The following is a 12,154-nucleotide window of genomic DNA, read 5'->3' as shown; positions in this document are numbered from 1 at the left end:
ATTACTAGGTGTGTGCCACCATGCCCAGCTAATTTTTGTATTTTTAGTAGAGACAAGATTTCACCACATTGACCAGGCTGGTTTCAAACTCCTGACCTCAGGTGATCCACCCACTTCGGCCTCCCAAAGTGCTGGGCTTACAGGCATGAGCCACCACACCCAGGCCTAAAATAAGTGGGTTTTCTGCCATATCTTAGAGTCCTGTATTTTTACTTCATATATTTTAAATCGACTAACTTTTTAACTTTTATATATTTTTGAGTCAAATGTATATTATCACCTTAAGCAGAAAAATAACAGTTTAGATGTGCTAATTATATTTTTCTCATATGCATTAAAATCAATTCATAGCAGGCAAAAATTAAAAGTACATCCTAGGGTTACCAAGATCAGTGAGTTTGCATAATATACCCTAGGCAATAATGCTGCAGAGACAAGTGTTTCTCATCCCTGCTTGCATAGTAGAATCACCTGGGAGCTTTTAAAAAATATTCTGATTACTCTAATTTAATTGGTCTGGAAGGAAGAAAAAATAATATATGTATATTTTAAAATACGTAAAAATTTTATATATAATACCCAGGGATTATAGTGTATAGCCAGAAGTGAGAACAATTGCTGTAGACCAGTGGGTTCTCAAAATTTAGCCAGCATGAGAATCACCTGCAGAGCTTGTTCGACTGCAGATTGGTGGACCCTATCCTCAGCACTTCTGATTCAGTAGGTCTGGGTGGGGTTGCTTAAGAAGCTGCATTTCCTAGTTCCCAGGTAGGTGATGCAGAGAGCCACACTCGGTGATCCACTGCTGTAAATGAAACAGGATGATTATCTTAGTCACATCTGCTGTTGACAAGAGAAATCCCCAACTAATTGTGAAGAACAATGAAGTAGTGCTGACAGGTAGGCAGGGAAGAGTTTTAGATTCTCTCATGTGGTGAATTCCAAATTCCAAATTCTCCCACCAAAGTGGATTTTTAAAAGCAAGGTTAGTCTAAGGGGACACTCTGTCATGGTAAATAAAGATCCTGTAATGTATATCTGGGATTGTCAGAAAATTGTGGAATAAAAATTGCGTCACAGTCCATGAAATCTCCTGTGGATGGGCTACTTGGAAGTGATTTTGACCTTGTATGGAAACATGTAGACCAGGAGAAGCGAAGTTTGGTTCTTCCATCACTGGCTCTAATTCTCCATCTCTGCCTGGGCTCCTGGCTGGCACCCTTTGTTGAGCTAAACAGAGGAAGTTTCCATTTAACGAGGAAAAGAACGTTTAAGGCCTTAGACCAGCTAGAAGTTCTTCTTTCAGATCCTCTGAAAGACCTGAGCAAATAGGCCATGGCTTTTGGTTCAGGGAGTGTTGAATTCTTCACTTAGTTACTCTCGGGCGTTGACATCTCTGCTTTCCCTGTCTAGGTATGTCATCACCAACCCCCCCTACGAGTTTGAGCTCGTGCCGACGGACCTGATCTTCTGCTTAATGCAGTTTGACCACAACGCCGGCCAGTCCCGGGCCAGCCTGTCCCATTCCTCCCACTCCTCGCAGTCCTCCAGCAAGAAGAGCTCCTCTGTTCACTCCATCCCGTCCACAGCAAACCGACAGAACCGGCCCAAGTCCAGGGAGTCCCGGGACAAACAGAAGTACGTGCAGGAAGAGCGGCTGTGATATGTGTATCCACTGCCACTGTGTGAAACTGTATCTGCCACTCATTTCCCCAGTTGGTGTTTTCAACAAAGTAACTTTCCCTGTTTTCCCCTGTAGTCCCCCCCCCTTTTTTTTACACATATTTGCATATGTATGATAGTGTGCATGTGGTTGTCATTTTTATTTTACCACCATAAAACCCTTGAGCACAACAGCAAATAAGCATAAGGACCAAAAGTTATTTATGATTCTAGGGGAAAAATAACCCAAAGGCATGCTCCAGACATAAATAGCTCGCTGCAGGAATGAGTTCACAGATTAGAAGGGAGCACTTGTGATCAATGTCAGTTAGGCAAAGCAAGTTTATTTAATGTAAAAGAAAAGTTGATTCTGATTTATCAGGATTATCAGGGTGCTTTGGGTTTTGATTTTGTTGTTGTTGTTGTTTTCCTTTCTTTTTTTTTTATATACACAGTAAGTTGGCACATGTTTATTTGAAACAAGCAACCAAACAGCAATGAAAACGTATTGATTGTTTCCACTCTCTGGGCCGAAGTATAGCGAAACATTGGAAAGGCTTTCACGATTTGTGTCGATGATTATGAAGGACCTGCTTGTTGCAAGCGAACATCAGAGATTTTTTTTTTTTTTTTTTTTTTTTTTTAGTTACTCACCAAGGCCTTTTGTCCCAGAGCCAGTTTCCTCTGGGAGTTCGTATGAACCTTTCTCACCTTAATATGGAGGAAAGAATAGTATTCCATTCATGGATGTATCAAATTCTAGTCATTTTGTTTAAGTGAAAAGAGGTTTGATTGCATATTAAATTGTTATTCTGTCTCCTTATGTTGCCATATGAATAGCTATTTTTTTTCTTTCACTTTTGACATTTGGGATGAAAAGCCATATGTATCATAAATATCAGATGTAAGTCATTAAAAACTGCCTTCCTGGGACTTTTACATCTTTTAAAAGGTGAATTACTTACCTTATGTACAGAATAAATAATGCTCAGGAAAGAGCAAGTATTTTTCCATGCATTCTCAGGGGATCTTTTTACTCCCCTTTGTTTGATTAGTTAGGGCCCCAATGCCAGGTAGGAGGAAGGGCTGGGGCAATGGTAGAGTCAGAGGAAGACAAACCCATCTGCAGATTATGTTTTTCTAGGAGCTGACATGCTAAATAAATTAGAATGTAGGAGCATCAGCCACAGTTGACTCAACAAAGACAAAAGCCAGCCACCACCTTCAACTGCTGGCGCAGCTGCACAGTGCTGGCTGTCCCAATGCAGAAAGCTGGTGGGAAAGAATTCCTCATCATCACTTTCTTTAACATAGCCAATTTAGGCAGGGCAATGACGACGGTAGAGAGTGCTCCTTGTCATTATGAGACGTGGGATAAGAAGAGTGCAACAGTGAGCCAAACTCATTTTGGTATAGTTATTTTTTCCTTTTGTTTTCTTTCTTTCTTTCTGAACAGTTAGTTAGCATGAGAGGAGAGGTAGAAAAATGCCCCTTTTTCAACATATAGTTGCCAGATGCTTTGTGCATGCAAATCAGGCTTTAGGCAGTGCTATAGTTCTTAAAAATTGACAAATTCACCATAACTGATTTCTCTTATGGATGGAATAGCACTAGGCTGGTATATACATATTTGAAATGTTTAAAGAATTCCATCGAATAGAATAGGTGTAAAAGGGTGGAGGAAAACATGTCACAGCTGTACCATCTCTAAAAAGGTGTTTTTATGGTGAATGTTTTGGATTTAGATTTTGGATCCCCTGTCCCCTCAAGCATGATAGTTTTGGAGATTTGCTTGCTGTGTGAATTGACAAGCACTTTTACTGACAAAATGGTGAGGCTCAGTCAGAATCTCCACCCTCCCCCACACCAAAGACAGGGGCAGTGTAGTTTTCAAACCAGTATTGTGGTGGGGAATAATTGTATAAATGTAAATTAGCAAGCCCTATGAGTGGAAGAATTTTTTCAAATTATTTTTGTCTCTCTATATATTGATTTATATTATGTATAACTATCTCTTTATATAAAACTATATATATATAACTATATATATATAACTATATATATATAACTATATATATGTTTCCCCTAGTATTGGATCATGAAGAGCTCTTCATGCATTCTTTGCAAAGGAGGTTATAAAGTTACACCCTCAGAACATTTATAACTATAAGAATGTGCCAGTTAAAGTGCTCAACAGGAAATATGACAGTTTAAAAGCATTGTAAAACTCACATAGCTTACTTCTCTCTCTAAAGTGCAACAAGGATGAATAGAATGGGCCAAGGTATGACAATTAATGGTTCTGCATGACCTAGCCACTGCTGGGGGTTTTCTTCTATAACGTTGTCCTTGTGAAAACTTTTGTGAAATTAAAAAAAAAAAGGAGTTACAAATTTTATTCTGTTATTGGTTTGTTTATTTTTATTTATATTGTTCTGTTTGTGATTTTATTTATTTTGTTTTGCTTTCCCCCTCCCCTTTTCCTCCCTTTTCCCCTCCTTCTTCTCTTCCTTCCTTCTTCCACTTTCTAAATTGCTCAGCGCAATGAGGCTGTGCTGCTGCTATTGCTAGATTCCTTAGAGTTTGTTTTGGTGTTCTTGGGTGTGGGGTTGGGTAATTTGGGGGGAACTTCTCTCCATCTGGCTTGCCTTTTAATCTGCACGTGGCCTCGCTGCCCACCCTGGTACCTTGCTCCAAGTCTGAAAGCATTTTCCCATCAAGAAACCCAGCTTCCTTCACTTCCCCCATTGCCACCCCCAACCCCAGTTCCCCCGTCGGTCTGTTCATAGCTCTGTGTTCATCTTGGCAAGATCTACTCAATCAAGTGATGATGCCAGTTGATAAACTTTTCTGGAAAACATTTGCAGCAATTCCATTTGGCAAACCTGCTTCTCTGTCAATATTTTGTCCTCCTTTTATTTAAACCAGGAGGGTTCTTAATGGCAAAAGCATTGGTATTCTTTATGCTTGATCAGTATGACCCAAATTAAAACTGTTCTGTTGTGTATATCAACTCAGTAGCTCACACCCAGTTATCTGGGACCTGATGGTTTAGTCACTGTACCACCCAAATCTCTCCTGCCACCTGCCTTTCAGACATTTGTTAAATCCCAACCAGAGATTGGGCAGATAGATAGAAGTAAATTGGAAGTGCGCTTTACATGGAATCTGTTTGCAACTCCAATGAGGATACTGTGATGGGAATGGAATGGGAACAGACTATGGCATGAGATGGAATTTTGAGGTTTTCCTGGACTTTGGGCACACAGTCATGCCCCACTGGTAGATAATTGAGAATTGACCATACTTGAGTAATGATAAATTTGATGATGGAGAAGGATCATCATTACTTCGATTTTATTTGCCAAAACAGCTGTATTATACTTTCCTTAGTAGAGTGAAGAATCTCCTCCATTGTTTTCTATTTGGCTCCAAACTTCCCCTTCCTCTTTCAGTAGAACATCTGCTTGCTTAGAAAGGAGTCGTAGGTCGTAGTTTCTCATTATTATATCTCTTCCCCTTCACTGCCCTCTGCCAAAAAAAAAAAAAAAAGAAAAAAAAAAAAAAAGAAAAGAAAAGAAAAGAAAAAAGGAGATAAGGGTGGAAAGTGAAAGAGTTCTTTGAAAAGAAAGTATATACATTTTAAAAGGTAGGAACTCCATTATCTGCACCATTCTAGAAGAGAAGACATTTGTAAGCCATTTAGTCTAGCTTGTTTTGGGCTTTGAAAAGGGGTGAACAGTAAGTTGCCTGTTAAACCAGAAGGCACAGTGAAGCCTTCTCAGTCTCAACACTAGGGTGATCATGGAATCATGAATGTCCCTAAAGACTGCTACCCAGGGTTCTTCCCAAAGCCAGTTCAAATGGATAGAGAAAGCTAGACTTTTATACATACAGTTAAACTTTTGCCACAATTGGGAGAGATTTCAAATTCTGTTCAGAATATTAAAGGTTTTGACCCAGAACCTTACCATGGGTGCTCAATAAGTATTTGATATGAATTGACTTTACATATTTTTATGCCTTTAATCATTTTCTATATTACCCTTGTTCCCTTGGTTTATTTTTTGAAAAAAATGAGTGCCTTTACGTGCCTCATGATGTTGCTGCACTGGTGGCACTTCCTCATGCTGGTCACACAGCTTCTGAGAAAGGGGAATAGCCCTGTAAGCTCAATGAGAAGAGAGACTGACTGTGCCTCTTGGCAGCATCTTCAAGATCCCAGATGACCAGAAAAACCTTTTGCCTGGCTCTTCTGCAGCATGGCAAAAGCCTAAAGGTGTCTGCATCCCGATAGAGACAATTAAGTCAACCTGCCAGGTTCCTATAGCAACAGGCTCCTTGAAGGAGAAAGAGGAGAGTACAGAAACTCCAGAGCCTGTGGAAGTCAAGACAGGGTAAAAATCAATTTCTCAATCAGCTTCTTTCAGCCCATCCCTGCTTTGTCACAATATGATAAAGAAGTAGCTGTGGGCACCTGTCACTACACTGGCTTACTGTCTCCCATACAAGATTGCATGCCCATTGCAACCACTGCAGGAGAGAGGGATCACCCCCTGCCACCAGGATTAGTGAAGAGTCTGTCCTCAGGGTGTTGGCTGGACCAAGGGCCACAGAGGAGGCTGGGAGAGCAGTTCGTTCTGCTCAAAGAATGGCAGCATCAGACTTTCAGTTAAGAGTCATGGCAGGCAATTGCAAAGAAGTAAGAATATTTTTCTTAAACAGAAACTGCTTTTGTTCTGGCACAAATAATTTTTTTCTCTAAGATATAGGCATACTTTGCTCACAGGAGAGGAGGTGGTATGTGTGGGTGGTGGGTGGGGATGGTGGGGGCATCAGGTTTTGCCCAGCAGAGGAAGTATGCCAGGCTGCCTATCAGAAATGTGGGACAAGAAATCACACAGCTATCACCCTTGAAGGCCGGAGTCCCTGTTAGTCCTTACTGTTCTCCATGGTTGTCTCTCTTGAAACAGAATCTTTTCTTTTGAGCCTTTTCTCTCTCAACCTCAGCTTGTGGTGTAGTGAGAAGAGGGCCAATTATCCAAATGCTTTTGCTGTATCATTGCCTCCCCTTTCCTGTGATCTTCTCTAGGGAGTAGTTCTGTGAAAAGGCTAACTCCCACAGCACTGACAACCCACAGAGCCAACAGAGAAGCTTAATTCTCACAGTGCAGCCTGTTTCTTCTTCTGCTGGTGGCAGCTCAGTCAGCCCAGCTCTGGGGGCCTTCCCTGCAAGAGCCCACTCCTCCAGGGTGACCTGTAGCCCTGTGGCTGCAGGAGGTTTTGATCCTTATTTTAAACCCTGTGATCTCAGTGATGAAACTAGAAATGCAAGAAGCAGATGGTTCTCAGATGGGATAAGATGCCTGGTGAGTGAAAGCCAGTATTTCAGAGACACAGAGGCACCCTGGGAAGGGAGGAACCCTCAGCTCCCCAGACATAACACTGGGTTACCTCTTCTCCTTTACCTTCCAAATGAAGATGACCAACCAAATCCCTCTCTGTCACCTCTGTTGCCACAATCCATGCTCTTCAGGATACACTCTGATATCCACATCCCTGTTCTCTACCCCCAGCATCTCTGCTGAAGGGCATCATTCATTTATCATCACTTTCAAGAGGTATTACCCATGCTTACATCATCCTTTAGTACTGATACTACTCAGGCCAGTACTAAACTTATTCTAAAAGCTAACACTTCAGCAACTGCCTTAGGCCAGGCACTCTCCTAAGCACTTTTTAGTTACCTATACAAATTCAATTCTCACAAGAGTTTCAGATGGAGATGCTGTGTGTCCGTTTGAAAGATTCAGAATTTGAGAGACACTAGTCTGTGAAGTTAGCCACTATGGTATAATGCCTGCTGATATTATTAATATTACTAATAACCTTATTTACTCACATTTACTTGCCATGTATCTGGACCTGTGTGTTTCAAGGACACTAGCTCCATCTATCTAAACAACGCTATTAGTAAGTTTGTATCATCAGCCATATTTTACAGAAGAGGAATGAAACTAAGACAAATTCGGTAATAACTTGTTCAGAGCCACACAACTGGTCTGTGAGCCAGGTCTGCTTGACTTTAACCTCCTGCCCTGCAGTCCCCTTAGCCCACATCCCCTTGCCTCTTCCCGGTGGACAGCTTATAGCATGGCTGGTCTTGATAGGTGACATCTCCCAGTGGCAGTGGCAATTGTTCTACTAGCATCTCTCTGCAGCTGTTTTCCAGACTTTTATCTTGTCCCACGAGCCCCCTCCCAGCCGCAGACTGAAATGCCTCTTCTTTCCTAACTTCATGAACTCCTGGGACTTCACACATTGTACTCAGACTGCTGACAACAGGCATTTCATTCTTAAGAATCTTATTAACAAATGAGGCTATTTTTCTCTGGCAGTGAGGAAACCCTCCCAGCCCGATCAATTGTCCTTCTCATCTTAGAGATGAAAATAAAGCCCCTGGAAATCTTTCTGGCATGGGAGATGAAACAGGGAGTGGAGAGAAACTCAGGGATTTGGATTTATCCTTGACCATGCAGCATTCATTAGAACTGCTTCCCTGAGTCCTCTTCCTCGTGGTCAGTTTTGCAGCCACATATTTGCATTGTTTCTTCCTCGAAAGGCAAGATTCAATACATCAGATTGTCAGTGTCCTCCTTGAAGCACTCCCCTTGGATGCCGAATGGCTGGTGATCATGGAAATGTGTCTTCCTCGGAATCATGTTGGGAGAATCTCCTTGTAAATACCTTTGCCACCAGATATTTTAGTAAAACACCCAGAGCATTCATATATTTCCATTTCCTGAACATCCTATGTAACCGAGTCTCCAAGAACACACACATTTATATCTTAGGAGGCACCCAAATTAAACAGCTGTTTCTCAGGCATAAGGAAGACCTCAACTCCTTACCGCAGTGTGTTTTAACACAGCTCGCTCCTTGTGTTGAAGCAGCGTGGCCAAAACATGGGCTACTCTGCTTGGATCTTTTTTTAATGGCAAGACATTTAAAAGGAAAGAGAAAAGCTTAAATGGGGAAATAATGCTCTCTTTCTTACAGACAGCAGAAGGAAATTGATATTCTCTCTGCCGTGAAAGGTCAAAATGCCAACTTTGAATTGAACTGTAAAGACTAAATTCTGAACAATTATTCTCTGCAGCAGTTGTAAAAATTTCAGTAAATTGCAGCTGTCTTAGGTCTTTCACCCAAAAGACCTACTCATTTCCATCAGCTGAGTTCACTCTTCCAACCTGGCATGTCCAACCTAGCACTAAATCCCTTTGCAAAATTGGTCTGCATAACAGCATGGCCAAAACCGAGGGCAGCTCAGGCAACCAGAGCACAAACACCAGGCTCAACCTCTCTGAAAATCATCTTTACACGTAAACCGCTGGAAAAAGTAGTAGTTTGAAATTGTTTCAGCGGCCTGGCAATGCTTTTAAAACATGATAACCATCACACTTTACTCCTCTCTGAAAGGTTAGTTTAATCGTAGATCACAAAAAATTGGTTTCCACAAATGCATAATGGTTCATCTATGTCACACTTGAACTAAATGGTTTTTTAAATGGAGCTGAAATTATTTTGATGTGTACACAGTCCCAGATTTCTATACAACCTTTTTTAACCAGCCCATCAGGAACCTTGCCTCTGAAGCCTCATTAATAATTCAGATGTGCTGATGACTTTAAAAGATCTATGGAATTGAAGCTTAGGGAAAAAAAAAAAAAACTCTGCTTGACAAAAAGATAAATGAATGTAGAAAGAAGCTGTAGGAGTCTGGCAAGCTGTAGATCATCTCAGAACAGATTGTAACTTTATCATTCTGTCAGGGGGAATAATTTAAAGCACTTAATCAGTTAGCTTCACTGTGAGGATGTAGCATTATGAATTCCTATCGTCCAATCTGTTCAAATCAAAGTGAACTTAATTATAATAGGTGAGCGAGCCAGAGCAGGAGGGGGGTGGGGAGAATGAGGCAAGAGGTAGCAAGTTTCCTGTGGGGTAAACTGAGATGCTGTATAAATGGGGAGGGGGGGGCGAGGCTTTGAGTCAGTCACATCCCAGCTCCAGCAACAGCCCTCCTTGACACTGACAGCTCAGAGCACTTGAAAGGGCAGAAGTAGGAACTGAGGAGAAACAAGCAAAGTGGTCATGAGCTGAACATAGATGCTTCATTTATAAATCATTAGCCAAACATGCACATAACGTTACACTCATTCCCCCTATCAAACCAGTTGAGCAGTCTTCACTAATGTGTCCATCCAGGACCATTGACAAGGCAATTACGAATTGTTCTGGTAAGCAGAAAAAGCAGCTGGAGAGGGCATTGTCTCTATAGCAGTGGATCTGCTTGATAGCTTTTACCCTTTTTCTTTTTCTTTTCTTTGCCTAAGCCACTAAAGTGGGCCTATGATTCCCAAGTTAGAATGTCCTATTTGCCCAGTCCTTTCCTCTCTATACACATGGCCAATTTCCCAGAAAATTTCAATCCTAGAAAGAGGCGGAGATGAGGGTTGAGTCTTGTAAAATAGCTCTGCACTGCTAAGAAGATGCTAGACCATTCTCATTCTCACCCCAGCCCCCCGAATGCCCTGACTCAGCATTCTCTCTCAGCCATTTCTGTATTTAGGGTGGAAACGAAATGCCAAGACTTCATTGAGCTCCCTTGTCGACAGCTTGGGTTATTATAGTCAGTTAAGATACTGCCACTTGGAACTCTATTCATAACTTTATACCAACACAGAGTTTTCTTTCTTGAAATAAAAGCCACCTCAAAATCCACTTCAAAACGTTGGTCACTATTCTGATTTTCATAGATTTTTGGTCAGCAAAATCTGTGGACCCCCTAAAGTGGCCACAAATGAAACACGAGCATGGTATAGTTGAGACGTGGCTTTAAGTGTGCGTGTTGCAAGCAAAACCAAGAAAGGCTGGGAGGAGGTGGTTCTGCATGAGATTCTAGATCACTCCCTCTGCAGCAAGGGTGGTGGTGCCCTTCCATGTCCCACTCAAATCAATGGATGAACACATCTCTCCTCAGGCACAATGTCTCTACCCAACAGCTAACACATACAACATCCCCTCCCCACCAAACCTTTTCTGGCCACGAAATTAACTCCAGGGTACATTGCCAGAGTCCATTCTCCAATCCCTCCTTAGCCTCTGAGGTCTACCTATGGTGCCTCTGAGTCCCAGTGGCACATTTTGTTCATCACTTGCTACAGGAAGCAGAGGTATGTTTCAGGTTCTGGGGTCCTCCCTACACTGCACTGTCTCTCTTAGCAATTACTCACTGTCAGTTTCTATCGATTACCTTTTTGCATTTTTCAATGAACTTTCCAAAGGCTTTACCCTAGGACTAATTAAACCTCTCGTTTCTCCTTCTTGTTCTCTATCCATTTTGCCCTTTAGCAGAAAAGAAATGGTTTACAGATGAACCGGATAATGCCTATCCCAGAAACATTCAAATCAAGCCCATGAGTACCCACATGGCTAACCAGATCAACCAATATAAATCCACAAGCAGCTTGATTCCACCAATCAGAGAAGTTGAAGATGAATGTTGACTCCCAGGAGACCAGAACTATTTTTTTAAAGCCTGACAAACTTCATAAATGGTGACGTGACTTTTCTTCTTACATGCTGAATCACTGGTGGAAACGTTAGGATAAGCAAGAATTGCCAGAAAATAAAGTAGACAGATCTTTCTCTTTGTCTGCCTTGAATATTGCTTCCATGTATTTTGGAAAAGAAAATGATTTCATTTATAAATGAACATACTAAAATAGTCATGTATAGCCTCTAGCATTTTAAATTATTTTTATTTATTAGAAAGAAAATATATTTTTCCTTTCTTTTCATTGTCAAATATCTTCCCTATATCTAAACAATGCAAAATCTAAATGAGTAAGTGGCCAGACTCCTTAATGCGTTTTTCTCTTCTTTCTCTCTTTTTCTTTGAGGAGAATGATGGTCAACACCACAATTAATTGTAATTAAGGGAAATGAATTATTAAAACAATTTTAAAATGGCCAATGATGTATACATGTATTTTAGTAAATCCAAAAAGGAAGACTAAGGGGTCAGGTGAATACCTGCTCCTCGCCTGGATGGGTGTGTATTTTGATCTGCATTTACACCAGCTCTTAATAAATGGAAACTTACTTATTTTCACAGTTGAAAGTCATATTTTTGTGGTTTCAGTTTTCATTGTGTAGTTCTCACCCCTTTGTTCATAGTTTTAAAGGGAAGTCCTTCTTGCTGCTTTTCTACAATTGGCAGATCAGGCTTGTCTGCCAAGCTAAGGACACCAGGAGGGTTGTGGGCACACCTGGGATGTGGAAGCTGAGAGCCAGATGCACACAAGGCATTGCTCTGTTTTCTGTTCTAGTGGTGGGGACTCTACATGCCGTTATGCTTCTCATTTCGTATTTCCAAGCCACCTGAGCGAGTAATGTCCACTGCAGGAGGGTCTGGTGGACTTTCTCC

General features: G+C 41.3%; 1 protein-coding gene across 30 annotated transcripts in view; it reads left to right on the top strand.

Annotated features, from left to right (window-relative positions):
• The window catches only part of KCNMA1 (potassium calcium-activated channel subfamily M alpha 1), a 765,877-nt gene extending 754,029 nt beyond the window's left edge, over positions 1-11,848 (top strand). For 8 of the 30 annotated variants that reach the window (XM_074382449.1, XM_074382451.1, XM_010350447.3 and 5 more), the window contains 3 exons: positions 1,414-1,638; positions 3,918-3,946; positions 11,077-11,848. In XM_074382449.1, the coding sequence (XP_074238550.1) occupies positions 1,414-1,638; positions 3,918-3,946; positions 11,077-11,231 (409 nt within the window). In that variant the 3' untranslated portion in view covers positions 11,232-11,848. Of the gene's footprint in view, positions 1-1,413; positions 4,056-11,076 lie in introns of those variants that run through there. The other 22 variants (XM_074382457.1, XM_039477958.2, XM_074382459.1 and 19 more) reach the window with 4 other exon arrangements.
• Positions 11,849-12,154: the final 306 nt, after the last annotated feature.

Source organism: Saimiri boliviensis, chromosome 12, assembly GCF_048565385.1.
Source record: "Saimiri boliviensis isolate mSaiBol1 chromosome 12, mSaiBol1.pri, whole genome shotgun sequence".
In the NCBI taxonomy this organism is placed as follows: domain Eukaryota; kingdom Metazoa; phylum Chordata; class Mammalia; order Primates; family Cebidae; genus Saimiri; species Saimiri boliviensis.
Note: the sequence above shows the minus strand (reverse complement) of the source record. Positions and strands in the feature narration are given on the sequence as shown.